Source organism: Populus nigra, chromosome 15, assembly GCF_951802175.1.
Source record: "Populus nigra chromosome 15, ddPopNigr1.1, whole genome shotgun sequence".
In the NCBI taxonomy this organism is placed as follows: domain Eukaryota; kingdom Viridiplantae; phylum Streptophyta; class Magnoliopsida; order Malpighiales; family Salicaceae; genus Populus; species Populus nigra.
This window is the reverse complement of record NC_084866.1, coordinates 8,108,820-8,127,136: the sequence shown is the minus strand read 5'-3', so window position 1 is coordinate 8,127,136 and position 18,317 is coordinate 8,108,820. Positions and strand designations below refer to the sequence as shown.

Sequence of the window (18,317 nt, the reverse complement as noted above, 5' to 3'; positions counted from 1 at the left end):
TAATTATTTTTTATTTAAAAATATATTATTTTTCAGAGTCTTTATGACTGATCTTTGTCAACATTGATGACTGTGTTCTCCTATATTGATAGCCCATTTGACTAATCATCGTGACCTGTAGAGAACTTGCATATGGGGTTGATGGGTCAAAATGATGATTTAGTTAGCGTGAAAGTACAATTTTCCTGATGGATTTTTTTTAAAATTAAAAATTCTATTAGAAATTAAAAATAAAATTTGAATTAAATAAAATTCAAAATAAAATAAAATAAAATATTAAATTAATTTAATTTTTTTGTACTTATGTTAAATGAAGAAAGAAAATTAATTCCAAAAACTACACGAGCCCAACAATATTATAAACAAAACAACAAATTCATCACAATCCTTAATAAATAAATATAATCTTACATGTCATAAAAGCAATAACAAAATTTGAAAACAATCAATGAAAACATAAACATACTACTCACAATACAAAAACAATATAATTAACTACAATATCTATTAACACAAAGAAATTAAAAAACAAAATTGGAGGGAATTTTTTTTAGAAGAGAAACCAAATTTTGAAAAAAAAAACAAAATTGGAGGGAATTTTATTTATTTATCTTTTCTCTTTATAACAAAAGAATTTTTTATTGATTTTCAAAATTAAAAATAAAATTTTAAAATATATTAGATGAAATTACAGATAAAAATTATTTTTTAATCTTCATCTAAAAGTCCACGAGTAATTAGTGATAGAGCCATTCTTTGTTTTTTTAAATTGTTTTGATATTAGGGAGCTTCTTTCAAGGAATTGGGAGGCATACATTTCTCCTGTGCTCATCAATGATAGTATCCTTTCCACAGCCAATCCATCTGTAATTAGCGACAGAGAGTTTCCACTGCTGATTGTATCCGTAATTAGCGACAAAAATTGTTTCGTCACTAATCTTTGTCAGTAAAAACTACTTTTCTTGTAGTGCGTGGTTTCTTGTATCTTTCAAGAGCATGGATTCAATGGTGGTTGTCTATAATATATTATATACAGCAGTTTTAAAAGTATTGTTATAATTATTTTTTAAAATAGTTTTTATTTTAAAATATATTAAAATAATATTTTTTTATTTTTAAAAAATTATTTTTAATATTAATATATTAAAATAATCTAAAAATACTAAAAAAATATTAATTTAAAGCAAATAAAAAAATAAAATTTTTTTATTAATATTATCATAAAAAACTATAATCTTATACGACAACTATGATAAAATTAGTTAATATAATTCAATATTTTACTTATAATGAATTTTATTTAAAATTAATTAAAAAAATAAAAAGTAATACTAAAAATAACCAAGCGTTAAACCTACATAAAAAATAACATAGGCATGTCCGGGCTTGCAATGTCAAGCCCTCATCCTTTACCTTTTTATTTTTACTTTTTAAATATTTAAATAGATGACACTTGGTTTGCGGTAGATGATGAGACATGCGTGTTTAATAATATGGTTGTGGTTGCTTTTTAAAGTAATTTTCATTCAGAAAAGTATGCCAATAACATTTTTTTTATTTTTTAAAATCAGCACATCAAAATGATTTGAAAACATTAAAAACATATTAATTTAAAAAAAAATCAATTTTTTTTAAAAATGCTTTTCAACCTCAGTGCCAAACGCCTTGGACACCTTATTTTGTTTTGATTAAAAATATATATTTCAATTTATTTTCACTTAAAACCATATAAAACAAATTATAATAAGCTAATTAAACTTGTTTTAACCTTAAAACATAGTTAAAAAACAAGTATGAATACCAAATAAAAAAATTTGAGTTTTAATCTATTTTTTTATGATAAGATGAAAATTTCATGAAATTCTATTTTTAAGACGAACCTATTAATACTATGATTAGCTTTTATGTGGTTAGAATATTGTCGAACGACTCCTTTTATCTCTTTTCTTCTATTATTTTTTGACAACTTTCAGTCTCATTGCACAACACTAAAGTTACGAGGCATTGTTAAAGAAATAGTGTTGTCCATATTTCACTGTGACTACTGCTGTAGCTGTAATGAGCATATTTTGTTTCTTAATCTATATTGAATCAAATGCAAATATTTCCTCACAATCAGATCAATTATTTAAATTATAAATAAATTACCACAACATAACTAGTAAATGTAAAATAGTTTGTAACAACTTATAATTGTTAGAATATCAAATTTTTTTATTCTAAAACAATATAAAGCAGTAATTTCCTACAAACAAACAATTTAAACAATATTAAATAAAATATTAAATTGCTTGGGTTTTTCATTGTAGCTCATCCATGGGACAATATGTCTAGAACTATAGTGAAATTATCCCTTTACCTTTCATCCTTTAACTTCTAAAGTTTTACTTGAGAAGTAATATAGTTTTTGTATATGATTAATTTATTATTTGTTATTTGTTTTCGGATAGCACCGTCTTTTTATTTTTTTTAATAATAGTGCAATTATTATATTGCCCTTAGAGAGTAAATAATTAGAAGCTTTGGTTCAGGAGTCATATGGTAATTTTAATTTTATCATGAACAGTTGAATTACGCAGGTATCTTTACTATGCAAATTTGTTAACCTTGGTTTCAGGAGCTTGATTGTCATTTTTTAATGGGTTTTTTTTGTTATTATTATTATTATTATTATTATTTTTATTATCGTAGGGTGTCCAAGCCAGCTTGCGCGCACCACGACTATTCCCCACGGCCCACTGAGCATCCTGCAAGCCCAGTGAGCAGGTAAGGCATCGCGGGGGTGACAGGCGTGCACATAGAGGATTGAACTCGGGACGGGGACGGAACAAGTCACACGGTTGACCACTGAGCCAGACCCTCAAGTGCGGGTTTTTTTGTTATTGTTATTTAGCCCTATGAGCATTTTTATATATATATAATTTTATGAACAGTTAAATTACTCCATTGCCTTGCCATTCAATTTTTTTTTAGCCTTGTCTTTAAGGGCTTAATTGTAATTTCATAAATATTTTTTTTTGTTATTGTTGTTTAGTCATAAAGGTATTTTCAGTTTTGTGCACATAAAAACAAGGTAGCCAACACGCGTCAGTAGCTCCGTTGTCTTCAGGCAGTGCGTGCAGCTAACAACAATAGTTGAAATCAAGCTTTGGCCATATCATTTGATGGTTTCAACATTCTCTTCCTTCCTGGGTGGTGTGTATATATATAGTAGTGAGTTCTGGTGTGATACCAATTGTCTTTTTTTTTTTCATTGGATTGCGTACTGGTCATGCAAACAATTATACAAGCCCTTCAATTTTTTTTTTCTTTTGATGCAGACATTCTTCTCTTAATTACAATTATTTTATTTACTTTAATTGTTTTTAATTAAATTTTATTTTTAATTTCATTTTACCTAACAGCTAAAACCCTATTTTTATAAAATAAAAAAAGTATAGCATGATAAAAACTTGTTGACATTGTTTTTTTTTTAAATAAGCATTTACGCGCACATATATATGTAAAAAGAAAAAAGCATAATTTTATGAAATAAAAATAATATTAATGGGAAGCTAATAAAAACAAAATGCATGGATGAATAATAACTTACTCTCGACCATGAATTTTTATTGGCCGACAAGATACCAGCCTTGCCATTTTCTTTTTGAGGAATCTTTACGATTGAAACCACTTTTCCTTCTTCCCTTTTACTGACAAGGTGAAAGAGTGTTCTTCGCTGGGATTTAACCATAGAGAGCTCATTTGCCTTCGTATTATCCCATAATAAACTGAGAGCCATTGTGTACCTTAAGGGGATCAACATTGAGACATTTGGCTGGGAGAGCTTCATGCTCCATTACATTGCAGGAGACATAGTTTTTAGACCCGGCTTAGTTTAAAATTTGGGTTTTGGATTTTGATCGGGTTATCCGGATCAATTGTTTTTAAAAAAAAATAAAAGGATGTTATTTTAATAAAAAAACAAAAATCAATGGATTGCAACCGAGTTTTTAACGAGGTCTTGTCGGATCGTTGGGTCAATCTATCAAGTCACACCAGGTTTTTTTTTTAACCAGCTCAATTCCAACCCTAAATCAAACAGATTTTTAGTTGATTTGTCAGGCCAGACCAGACCAAATTTAGAAAAGCAGAAGAATAATTAAAACCAAAACCCATACTCAAAAATCAGTTACTTGGCTCACCATAATAATTTAAGCCCCACGTCTCTATCTGCTATGCTGGAAGACACACCAATATACAACATCCACGTAGATTGGTAGGTTTTGGGTGCCTGATGAACCATACGTTTGAAAATGTAATAATAATTATTTTTTATTTAAAAATATATTATTTTTCAGAGTCTTTATGACTGATCTTTGTCAACATTGATGACTGTGTTCTCCTATATTGATAGCCCATTTGACTAATCATCGTGACGTGTAGTGAACTTGCATATGGGGTTGATGGGTCAAAATGATGATTTAGTTAGCGTGAAAGTACAATTTTCCTGATGGATTTTTTTTAAAATTAAAAATTCTATTAGAAATTAAAAATAAAATTTGAATTAAATAAAATTCAAAATAAAATAAAAATAAAATATTAAATTAAATTAATTTTTTTGTACTTATGTTAAATGAAGAAAGAAAATTAATTCCAAAAACTACACGAGCCCATCAATATTATAAACAAAACAACAAATTCATCACAATCCTTCATAAATAAATAAATATATAATCTTACATGTCATAAAAGCAATAACAAAATTTAAAAACAATCAATGAAAACATAAACATACTACTCACAATATAAAAACAATATAATTAACTATAAAGAAATTAAAAAAAAATTTGGAAGGAATTTTATTTATTGATGGGATCACTAATAAAAATAATTATCTTTTCTCTTTATAACAAAAGAATTTTTTATTGATTTTCAAAATTAAAAATAAAAATTTAAAATATATTCGATAAAATTACAGATAAAAATTATTTTTTAATCCTCCTCTACGAGTCCATGAGTTTTTAGTGATAGAGCCATTCTTTCCATAGCCAATCCATGTTTCTTGTAACTTTCAAGAGCATGGATTTAAGTTAGGTTGTCTATAAACCTGTTTGAAAGTATAGTTATAATTATTTTTAAAATAATTTTTATTTAAAAATATATCAAAATAATAATTTTTTTAAATTATTTTTGATAACAGTGTATTAAAATGATCTAAATATATTAAAAAAATTATTAATTTAAAACAAAGAAAAAAATTAAAAAATATTTAAATTTTTTAAAAAATATTTTTAAAACGCAAAAACAAATAGGATTATTTTACATTGTATGGGCCTAGGTGAAATCACATGGATTATAAATTTTACGAGTTTTGTAGAAGCGGAAAGGTTATGAGTGTATAATTCTAAATCATTTATTTAGAGTTTGTCTATCTCTTAAAATCATTATAAATAACAATTTAAATATGATTATTTTTATTTTAATGAAATCTTACCTTTTGAGAATAAATAGGAAAAATCGAATATTTTAATGAGGGATTATCAAACTTATATAAAATTATTTAAATTTCAAATACCAAACATTTAATTAATCAAGCAAATATTTGGAGGTGTTTCCCCTTTTCAATATCTCTTGTTTTGTTTACGGTGAAAAACCTGATTCACTGTTAAGTTATTCTTTGCCCCCTTGCTCAGCTAACAAAGTATATTTCCACACTTGTTCAAACATAGAGGCTTAGATCTCAAAAACATCTGTCCTCCCCTTCCCAGGCCCCACCACTATATATATAGCTATCTCCACACTTCTTGGTCATTGATGGCCCACCTAGGGAAAACTGTAAAAGAATGTTTACGTTTCTTTTATTATTAATATGAATTTTTAAATTAATTTGTATATATTTCAATTAATTTTATAAATTTTAAAATTAATAACTATATAAACCTTATTTTTAATTAACTCATAGGTATCCTCTTGACTTCATACTGATTTACTTAGTACCATGGTGATTTTATTTGATGTGAAATTACTTGCATATAAATAAAGAAATCCTTGCGTACGTGCTCTACTAAAATCAGTGGTTATATATATATATATATATATATATATATATATATAAAGAAGGAAAAGATGTATTTTAATTTAAAATATAATTATTTAATTAACAGTTATAATATTTCAAATTTATATAAACGTTTCATTACAAAAAAAACATTTTTTCTTTGTTTTCTCTTCTTATTTTTTTGGAAATTTAGAGAATTTAATTGTATTTTGGGAATTTTTTTTCTTATTTTTTTTAAATTTAAATAATTTAGTTATATTCTAGAAATATTATTTCTCTATAAAACAAATAAACACATTAAAAAAATATTTCCACGCAATAAAAATCATCTCTTTATTTATTTCCATTCTCAAACAACTTTTCGCTTCAATAATATACTCAAATGTAAAGTGGAGCAAACAATCCCGATGCATTATGCCCATCAATATCAGCCTGCCTTTCTCATGATGTACAATTAATCCACGTCATTGTTCACCATCTAAGCTTTTCCGTGAAATACTGCAACGAAATTATTTAAATATATAAGATTAACGCTACCAACAAAGTTAAGAAATTTAGAAAACTAGCTCGAGAAGGAAAAACACTCACCTTCTTGATCAGAGATTGATAGTATGGCTTGACTTCATCAACATCGACAAGAACTTTGCTCTTGCTGTAAAGGTCATATTTGCTGCAAATCATTCACAACGTCCGAGAAGTTAAGATTGGATAATGCCATAAGCGGATCTATATATTGCACGGAAAGAAATGAGAATCAATGCAAAGCGGTGAATCAAATCAAGCATATATATATATATACTTGAATATGTTGAGCCACTTCAAATCCTCCTCATCCTCCTTGTTCATCAGATGCTTATATGCTCCTGCCTTGTGTAAAGCTACATCGCGCAAGAAATCCTTACGTTAATTAATGGATTCATCAGATCAGTATATACTGGTTGCATGAAACATAAACAGGGAAGGAAGATCATAGCACTTACGATAGAGGGAGTGATATCGGATAATGAACAATGCAGCGTGTGGTAAAGTGGTTCCATTTTCCTTGGCCACCTAATATTTAAATATTAATAATTAGAAGAGAGATCAGGAACAAAGGCAGCCGCCATTGTTTTGGTACTTGAAAACGTCTCATAATAATTAAGGTTTTGCAGGCGTTTGAAAGGGAAAAACACATACCAAGTACATGTAGTCATCGTGCCCCCATGAGATCACCACATTGTCCAGCCCGCAGCCTTCCTTGTAAATTCCATTCTTTGTGCTGTAGGCAGGATTCTTGAAATCAGGGTTGTCCGTGAAATACTGCACCAAGAAATTAAAAAAGTTGAGCAGTGTCTAACTGGATTGTTTACAGCTACAATTACTATATGCGCTAAGATTTCCGGAAATGTTCAGAAGCAGAAATACCTTGTGATGAACGTTGGATTCGTCGAATGCACAGCCAAGAGGGAATGTATCTCCTGAAACATAAAACTTAAATTGAGCATTCAAGGAAGTGTTAATTAAAAAATAAAACCAGTTGTTCATATATATGGCCAAAACACGATGCTCACCAACAACAGCCCATTGAGGGAGCTGTCCAAACTGAGGAAGAAGAAGAACCTTTCCAAGATCTGAGACCACTCCAAGAAAGAATGATTAAAGATCAAAAACCACTTCGATTAGCACAGATCAGGGATTTTGGGAAGGGTATATATACCGTGGATAAGAGCAGTCAAGTGCAACCAATCCTCATTGGGATAGTCTTTCCTGATGGCTTCAGCTGATTGCAGCAAGTGTTGAATTTGAGGTTCATCCAGGTCCGGATCGCTATCATCTACTACATCATTCAGGAGCTCACAGCATTCCCAGATGCTCATAACAGCCTTGTCAAGCTTCCCATACTCTTCTCGCATCTTCATCACCTGGATCAATTAATTCATTTGCATGACGTCAAATCCAAACCTCGTATGTTATACCTTTTACCACTAGTACTCCCCGTTTTTAAAAATCTCCTTACATAATCGTATGATTGGTTAATGTGTTGCTGTCGGTAGAATTCCTCCACGGTCTTTTGCCTTTCACTCTCTGCATTATAATCCCTGCAGCATATTTGTCGTCACCGTTAATTGCATATATAATTAGAGAGAGAGAGAGCTTCATTTCTTTTAACAAGATTGAGGAAAATAGGAGAAACCTGAAGGAGTTGCCAAATGAATTGATCTCTGGCGCATCGAATGCTTCAGTTTTATTTGGAACCACAAACCCACCATCTAATACCAACTCCTTGGCATCATAATCGTCTATATGGCCCTCTGCTTGTAATCACACCACGATAATATAAATAAATATTTCTGAAACACTTCTAAATTCATGCAACCTAACAATAAATTCAAGGAAAAGAAGAAGAAGAAGAAGCAAGAATTGTTTGGTACCGCTTAGCTCAGGCTGGGGAATGAGGATAGTCATGTTGCCGTCAAATGATTAGCAAAGAACCAGAAAGAAGAAAGGAAAAAACAAATTGAATGGAAATGAAAAGCAGAGAATAGAAGGAAGAAGGATATGCCTGAACTCAAGGAATTGGAATTGAATGTGACACAGGTGATTGCTGCTGAAGGGGCTTTTATAGCACCACCAGGTGTCCTTGCCTGAGAATTGGAAGATTTGGAGTCCTCAATTGAAAATCTACCTAACTCAGTCTTCTAAAAATCCGAGAGAAGCGGTCCAAGATAATTCAAGCCTATCACAAAATGAATTTCACATCCCCTTCGTGCGCGTGTGTTTTAACAATAACAACATCATCATGGCTTTATCAAATGTATTTGTTATTAATGAGGTATTTGTGGTAATTTCTTTTTTGTTTTCTCATTGTCTATTGTTTTACTATAGTCTTTTATCACAACTAGAATGTTGCATAACACTCACAATATTTTGTTAGTGTTTAAGTACTAATTCTATCAAAAAATTTATCAATAGTAATTTAATATTATAATTTAATGTGAGTCCTTTCTTTTTTTTTCTTTTTTGCGATGGTGATATGAAAGTACCTTATATGGTAACATAGTGATTGAATTCAATGTGATGTATCAAGCTGATGATGTTTCTTTTTTGTTTTTATTAATGTAGGTGTCCAAGCCAGCTTACGCGTGCCTCGACTAATTCCATGAGCCTTGAAGTTAACAACCATATAAGTCTCTAGTGGTCCTGAGGTTTGTGAAGCTCGAACTGATGACCTCTAGGAAGTAAACCTAGGGTCTGTCCAGTTGAGTTACATTTCTCAGAATTAAACTGATGATAGTTCTTGTTTAATATAAATGAGGTATATTGGTTTATGTTTGTGAATTTTCTAATTGTTTCTTATATCTAATCATGACCATATTTTTTTCATACCTCTAATTATCAAGTTTATATCTAATAATAAATTCCTTGAATCTTCTTGACTTTTCTTTATTTTCTTCTAATCTTCATATATTGTTTTTAATTTTGTAAACAAACACTACCACAATCTTTAGCTTTATTAACGGAATTTTTTGTTGGTATTTGCACTACCATTTTGTTGGTAAAAAAATCACCGATGAAATCACCGACAGCAAGTCTCCATCGGTGAACCTTTCGTCGGTAATTTTTTATCTGTTGGTAATAAAAAAATATTATTACTGATGGATTTGCTGACAGAAAAAGCGAGCAAAACAAACATTTCATTCCGTCGGTAATTCCCTCAAAAACAAACCGTATGTAATTCTGTTGGTAATTATTTAAAAATATTTTTAAAAAAATATTTTTAAAAAAACTATAAAATAATTAAATTAATATTAATCAACACTCTATAATACTCAAAATGCTTGGAAAAAAGAAGAAGAAAATCAACTCAAAAAAATTTGCAACAAATAAATAACATGAAAAAATAAATTCAACTAAAAAAATTCATATGAAAAAATTTAAAAATCCTATAAATAAATCAACTAAAAATTGATCTCATATAAAAAAAATCCTACAATAACATTCATACTATTATTAAGAACAAAAACAATTAAAAACAAATATAGTAAAAAAAACACGAAAAGAAGAAATTTTTTTCTTTACCTTAATGTAGTTGCAAGTGAAGCTAAGAAGAAGAAAAAAATTCGTAAAGTATACCAATTAAAAAAAACTGAGAAGAAAAAATAAGAAAGGAGAAGAAGACATATCTGAGCATGGAGGATAAGAGAAGGAGTTGAGGAGAGAAGAGATGAAAAGAAACAAGAAGAAGACATACCTGAGTATGGAGAAGAAGAAGAAGAAAGCAGACGGGTCTGTTGTGAAATTAAGGATTCTAGACTTTTTATTGAGGCGTTTTACCGACGGATAATTAAATATTAATATTTTTAATCATTCCGTCGGTGATTCCGTCTGTAATATTTAATTTAAATTTTGAATTTAATCAAAAATTTTCAGAAATCGCCAAATATCACCAATGACTTTTCAATCCGTCGGTGATTCCGTCTGTAATATTTAATTTAATTTTTTCAGAAAACCGTCAAATAACACTGAAGACTTTTCAATTCGTCGGTGATTTTATTTGTAAAGAACAATAATTAATAGTGCAATTGGAAAGTGAATAGTTCCAGAGCTCTCTATAAAATACCGACGAAATGTTTCGTCCATAATTCAATTTGTAATTAACATAATGAATAGTGTTGACAGTTTACCAATGATTTTATTGATGGAATTACCAATGGTAAAATCCGTCGGTAATTTACCAACAAAAATATTCTCTCGGTATTTTTGTTTGTATTTATTGATTTTTTGGTAGTGAAAGAAACATACATGACAACCCTAAAACTTAATTAATGCTTCATTTTTTTATATAAATAAATGGAATAAAAAGAACCTATTTTATTTTATAATTTTTACAAGCAACATAACATGACTAGCTAGCAACATAACATGATTGTTTAACAATCCATCAGTTTTTCAATGGAAAACGCAGCATTTTTACTACCACAAAAGAAAAAATAGCTAATTAAGACTTGTGTTCTGAGCTGTAAATATCTCTTTTGATAAATCTTCTGAATTTGGCTGTGCATGCCTCCATGTTTCCTCTCAAACTTTGCTTATTTGCATGCAAGGATAATAGTTTGTAGTAAATACAACGAGGGCTCGAAACCTAAAACTATATAATAATAGGGGCAATTTGGTGGCTAATCCCTGAGTCAGCTTTGCGTGGATATCATATCTTATTTCGCTATGCACAGCTCCGTTTCAGGGCCCACTGACGCAGCATCTAGTCATGCCACAGCAAGAGCCCTTTGACTTTAAAAAATACCCTGGCTTTTTTATAATTGTTCTGGTGGATGTCGCTTGAGATCAACGGCTGACCTGCGAGCAACCCGGATCGAACCACCCCTCGACGCGCAGTAGAGGAGTTGGGGGGAAAACTTACCAAAAAAAAAAAAAGAGTTGGGGGGAAGGAGCAGACGGTCCAGATTGAGCCACGTCATCAAGCCATTTGTTTGTCATGTAACGCAGCGGTAACTTTTTCTTGGAATTGTCTCGTTGGCTGGAATATGCAAGTTGCTAACCTTAGAGGGAGCCAGCCCAGCAGATATATCTGTCATAAAATATAGCAGTCGGCTGGGTAACTAAGTGATATCCACATTTTGCCTTCACTATTTATTTATTTATATGGATATACGGAGTACTTTATATGTTTCTTGAATAATTTTATAAGTTTTAAAATTAATAATTATATAAACCTCTATTAACTTTAAAAACTTCTAACTCATAATCATTAAAAAAATTAAAATTAAAATTGAATGACCCCTGAGATTAAGGATTATTTATCTTTTATAGCACATGGAGCCCGGAATTTATTAGGAAGGACATGTGCAATGGCGTCAACACGTTTTTGTTTTCTTTCAGTGTTCAAATCGTAATAATAAATTCGAAATCTGTACAGCTTGCATGTCACCGTACCGACTTTAATTCTTGAAAGTAGCCAATTGAAGGGAAAACGGCCTTAAAAGTTAAAATCACAATTCACAAGCATGGATGACGATTGCATGCAATTGATGAGCAATATTCTCATAGGTCTGCGCACACCGCACAAAGTACCAGCACCCGCAAGCATCCAGTAGTAAGGAAGATGCAACAAATAAAAAATTAAAACAAAAATGTAGCTTTTTGTTGGTGGACCGTGGCCAATCAATCTCGCGGTAAATGTTATAAGCGAAGCACCGAATAGTGGTGGACCGTCACTCTATATGCATGGCGTATGGTTCACTTTCCAATAGAAAATCTCGTCGAGCGTTCTGCATCAGCAAGGTGGTTAAGATGTACAATTAGCAGCCGTTCGATTTTCAATCTTATATAGATGAAGGGTCCATACACAATATACCCCTATCACATGATGTGAAGTGCATGTAGAGAACTAGAGATACGAAGCCTCGTAGCCATGCAGATCCAGCTCGTCTATCCATTACTGAATGTTTCACACACACACACACACACATCATGTCTTGAGTTCCATGCATATTTGTGTTCGAGAATATACAATAATTCCTTCGATTTTAATCGATCAATGGTTTAATTTTTGAGATTGGAATGGTTTTTTAAGATAATATTAAATATTTAAAGATCAAATGAGGAATTCATATCTTATCACCCTATTTAAGTTAAACATGATAATGAAATATAATATTGTAATTATTTAATCAACTTTACTTAATAATTTAAATTTTTAAATTAATATTATTATTTTATAATATTTAACAACTCCTATTCGAGTCTTCAATCCAACCCAAATTAACTAAAAATACATATGTTTTAATTTAATAAAACTTTATTAGCCCATTTTTTTTATATTACCAAGTCACTTTAAAGCCTAATTATATAGACTTGCTGATATAAATAGAAACAACCTAAAAAAGATAACATAAACAACTAATTTATAATTATATCAAATACGACACCACTCAAAAACTTTAATTAAAAATTTTATTACTGATTTTTTTTCAAGTCGTCTATATTTTTAAGAAGCTTAAAACTTCTTGAATAAATCTAAAAACTAAGAAATTTGAAAATACAGCAAAAATCAATAAAATTCCTAATCAAACTAGGAAATTGAAAAATTAAGAAATAACAAAACTAGCTTGAATAACACCATATAGGCCTAATTTGGAGGTCTCTTAAACCTCAGTTGGTTACAACAAATCGACTCCCTATTTAAACTAGTCTTGTAAAGTCTCCTGGAAAATTTAAGCACCATTTAACAGTTGAATTGAAAATTATGGAAGCTTTTATTAAGCCAATCATGCTACATAACCCAGACTTTTTCTTGGGCCTAGCCCTATCCCATTGGTCCATCAATTTTCCTTCAAGACTATCCACATAGTCCAGTTATGGTAGATCCATAACTAACTTAGCATAACCACATGCATCAGCCTTTTGTGTTGAAAAGAACTCATTCTCGAGTTCTGACCATCTAACTGATTATGCTATCATTATTGTTGACCATTAAAAACAGTGTTAGCACCCTTGTACTTAATTACCTCAAACACATTAACACTAAATAGTTAGAAAACTCAAATAAAATAGGTCAAGAATCAATTTTAAAAACACTCTCAATCTTTACAGAACCATTTATAGTCACAATAGCTTGTTCCACATCATATCCTTTTTGACATTATTCTGATTCTCAATATGCTCCTTCTCTTCCTCCTTATAAACTAGGTTAAAAAAATAAATTATTACCCTTTCTTGGTTCAACCACGACAACTTTTTTTTTATGTGCTAACACCACGCGATTTCTTTTTATATTGAGGATGTACATGTTATGTTGCCTATCATGAAAGATATTTATGTCATATTTTCATGTCTACTTGACGATAAATGAGATGCATTCATATAAATCACATTACACCAAATAACAAGACAACTTTTATCCATAATTACTTTGTTGTCTCAATTCAATCAATTCAGCTTATAGAGCCCAAGATGTTTTTCTGTCTAGAGCAATAACTTCCTGTTACCTAGTCTGACACCATGTTCTCATAGTTGTTGTTGTCAATCATCAGCTTAGATACCTTATTCTTAATGGTATAAGCTGAATGAAAAAGGCTAATGTATAGTCAATCCTCACCCGAATCACCTTTAGAAGTAAGTAAGCTATTTTGGATGACTAAATTAGCATCATCATCACCTTGTTAAACCTTCTCATGACCACCTGAATCATCATAAATAGGATCACCTATCTCCTTGTTAGGTTCTTTTAACAATAAACTCTTACCTTGATAACTCTCTAGCTTACAATACTTAGAAAATCGATGACCTTACTCACCTTATCTGAACATACTAAAATTTAAAGCCAAATGTAGATATTTGAACTCAATTCTTTTCATCTGCTAATTTATAAATTTACAATTTCTATTTGCTAGTGCACACCCCATATTATTCTAGCTAGATCAAAAGCCATCTTTGTTAGTTACCTAAGTGACCTATTATTTATTGGTAACTTGTTGCTCTATAATCAAAGCCCACTAATTGTTTTCTAAAACTATCCACAAAGACTACAAACACATCATATCCTAAAAGGATTCTTATAATTTGCTCAGGTACATAAAAAACAACTTCTTTTTTGTTTTTAACAAATCATTCCTAGCCACCAATTGGTATAAATCATAAGCATATTCATCAACAATCCTCCTATCTTGTCTCTATGTATGAAGTTGTTGGTACAAAGTTTAAGTGTACTTGAAAAAAAAAAGATTCTTCATCATCTTTCAATTACCAAGTTTCAGTTTACTCCATCTCTCTCGATACCTCTGCAATTGCCCCCACCAAACAAAAACTTACCTCTTTAATTTAATGGCGATTATCTTTATTCTTATTAGCTTTGGGACTTCCTTATCCTAAAATAACCTATTTAATTCATTCAAACAATCAATAAACTCATTTGCATGCAAGGTTCTTGCAACCTCAAAAAGCTTTATTTGAACTTAAATCTTAAGGATACATATTCTAAGTAAGAAATTGTCTCCTCAACTCTTGTTTCTAATATAAGTTTTTAAATATGGTCATAGATTTGTAATCACTCTCTTCATCATGTTCATCCATGTTCCTTACCTCCACTAACTAAATGGGTCAATATTGTCATCTATCTCTACATATTTTCTATCACTAGTTTATAAATGTCTATTTTTCAAGGAGAAACTTTCTCATCCTTTTTTATATAAGCATGTCTTATTTTGCGATCTTTTCTAGGCATGGTTATTTAACAACACTTAACAACTAAGCAATAGTAATCATTGGGCTCTGATATCAACTAATATAGATAAAAAAAACTAGAAGAAAGACAACAAAAACAAGCATAGTATAATTATATTAAATAGGGTCACCACTAAAAAATCCTAATTCAAAATCTTATTATTTGAAATTTTTCTTTAAGTAGTGCTTCTCTAAAAAGTTTACAAATTTTTAAATAAACCTAAAAATAAAACTAAACAAACTAGAAAATCTAAAAAGAAAGAAAAAAAAAGCAATAAAAGTCCAAAATAAACTAGAAAATCATAAAAAAATAAGAGGAAAAATTGTAAAACTAGCTTGAACATCACAATTGAGGTCTAATTTGGAGGTTTTGTAGACCTCAACTAGTTGTAGCGAGCCAACCCCTCTTCAAGTAGTCAATTTATATAAGAGGTTTATAACTCATTAAATAAACCTAATAACTGACCTAAACAAACTAGGAAATTCAAAAATAAAATGAAAAGGTATTAAAATTCTAAACAAACTAGGAAATTTAGGGAAAAAAATAAGAGGTAAAATAATAAAACTAGCTCGAACAACACCTTTTATGCTTAATTTAAAGGTCTTCAAAACTCGGTTGATTATGTTGAGCCAACTCCCTTATAAAACTAAACCTGTAGAATCTTTTAGTAAAATTGAAGTATGATCCAATAGCGGATAAAAAGTTATCAGCTTTTTTTATTAGACTCAAGACTCAACATAACCTAGGCCTTTTCTTGGGCTTAACCCCATCCTATCAGTTTATAAATACCCCTGCCAGGCTATCCATATAGCCCAGTTATGGTAAATCTATAAATGACTAATTATAACCACCTATATCACTTGCTTTGCACTATGTCAAATAAAAATACAATAAGGCATCTATATTTTGTTGTTTTTAAAAAACTAGCTTTCTTAGCATTATGGTTTCTTTTCATTTATAGTTGAATGATTTCCCTGATTCCATCTCAATTCCTAGTTTTGTTTTTGAGAATTTATGATCACCAATCTTTTAACAAGTGGATAACTAATAATCTAGCAATAACAGGGTTAATTCTCTACCCATTCTCTTTACTTTGTTTTCCTTTTCATAAAACTAAATAGTGAATGTCTCTCTTGCTCTCTTTATCCCACTTTTATTCTCCATTCTTTCTCTTTTATTTCTCACTCTTTCCTTTTCCCTCTCTTTCTTTCTCTACATGTTTTATGTCTTAATCAATTCTTAAAATTTTATATATTCTATAATTATACATATTACTTGAAATCATACTATACACACTTCAATATAAGATAACACACTTTTACATACATTAATTAGTGTAAGCAAGACACATATTCATGTCTCAAATAGAGCTTATAAAATACCATGTTGCATCTTATGTCACATTACTATTGGTGTTAGGGATGACAATTTAATCTAAACTTAATGGATACTAACCCAAATGGGTGGGTTTATTTTTTTAAATATTAACCTTACATGAGGAGAGAAAAGATATTGTTTGGATCAAGATATTCATCACTGAACTAGGTGTGGTTCGTAGCATTGTTGGATCCAATAACATTATAATGTGATAATAATAAAGTCATTGCACAAGCAAATGAACTAAGGTCTCATCAATAATTTAAAAATATACTTAGACAATTCCATTTGATTATGGAATCATAAAAATGAAAGATGTAAAGATAGAACGAGTATCATCTAAAAAGAATCTTATAGACCCTCTTACTAACCACTACTATAGTAAAAACATTATCATCAAAGAAAGCAATATGATATTTGATACATGCGTGATTAACTTTAGTGCAAATGGAAGATTGTTAATATATATGTCCTTTAACCAACTAGTTGGTTACACGTGATATTGACTTTATTCATGTAAACATATTTAATTCATAATAAAAGCTTTATTTATTTTTTATATTCATCTAAAATTCTATTAATGAATTTAGAGTAAAGATAAAGTTTTAGAGACAAAAATGTCTTGTAAAGAAAATTATAAAGTTGTTATAATTATAGAATTGTTATTGCATCAAAGTATTATTCATAAATATTCTTGGTCAATGCTATATTAAAAGTGGACGTTAATTAGAGTTATTAAGACATATATATCTTATGTTTTTTCTTTTATAAAAGCAAGGAACTATTCTCATCAGGTGAGGTATTATGGATACTTATAACTAATATATAGGTGCTTGATAGATGACATGTACACTAAACTAACTTGCATGAGAATCTCATATGGAAAGATCACATGTGTCTATAAAAAGGCTTACATGATGATTACGTGAGTGATCCTTATACTTAAAATCACTAAATTATCTTATATAAGGAATGTTATACTTTGATCGTGTTACATGTTGTCTTGATCAAGAGTAACAAATAAACATATATTGGGTATAACATAAATTATATGAAGGTATTTGAGTAATCAAAAAAAGATTTTTCACACTAGGTGAATTAGAGAAATATTATATTTATTCTCAAATAGTATTGATTGTAAATCCCTGCACAAAATTGAATGAAATTTGAAAAGAGTTTCAAATTTTATTCAAATAATCAATGATTATAGTGTTAAGAACAAACATGATTTGACATGATAGACACACTCTATGCTATAATGTTTAAATTGGAACATTATTGATGAAGAGATAATAATTACACTAAAAAACTAGTCACTAAAATATTAAGTTAAACCACTAATGACTTTCCTAATATTTAAGGGGATCATGGAAAGTTGAAAAAAATTTGTACTTGATCTTCAAATATGAATTAAACAATTATTGAATTAATAATAAATTATTTTGTTTAATCTTATTTTATTTAGGATTGTGATTTATATTAAAGTCAATTTATTAAGGAACCTAATTAGTTATACATATAAGAATCATTGGTCAGAAATTAAATAAGATGATTAATCAAGTGTGACTTGATTGTAAATAAGTTTTAAAAATTAAGGACTAGAATATCATTTATATTGAAAATTTCAATTATAGACCTAGAAAAATCAAGGAGGGACTTGATTGAATAAATTTATAAAAT

The 18,317-nt window shown here is 29.5% G+C and overlaps 1 protein-coding gene across 1 annotated transcript; it reads right to left on the bottom strand.

The window, feature by feature from the left end:
- Positions 1 to 6,348: 6,348 nt before the first annotated feature.
- On the bottom strand, positions 6,349 to 8,686 carry LOC133673965 (inositol oxygenase 2-like). The gene is made up of 11 exons (XM_062094916.1): positions 8,452 to 8,686; positions 8,214 to 8,331; positions 8,037 to 8,118; positions 7,737 to 7,941; positions 7,591 to 7,650; positions 7,445 to 7,497; positions 7,217 to 7,339; positions 7,021 to 7,090; positions 6,840 to 6,918; positions 6,629 to 6,710; positions 6,349 to 6,538 (listed from the first exon to the last, which is right to left on the bottom strand). The coding sequence occupies exons 1-11, from the start codon at positions 8,483 to 8,485 to the stop codon at positions 6,512 to 6,514; spliced, it is 933 nt and encodes a 310-aa protein (XP_061950900.1). The 5' UTR covers positions 8,486 to 8,686; the 3' UTR covers positions 6,349 to 6,511.
- Between the last annotated feature and the right edge of the window lie 9,631 nt (positions 8,687 to 18,317).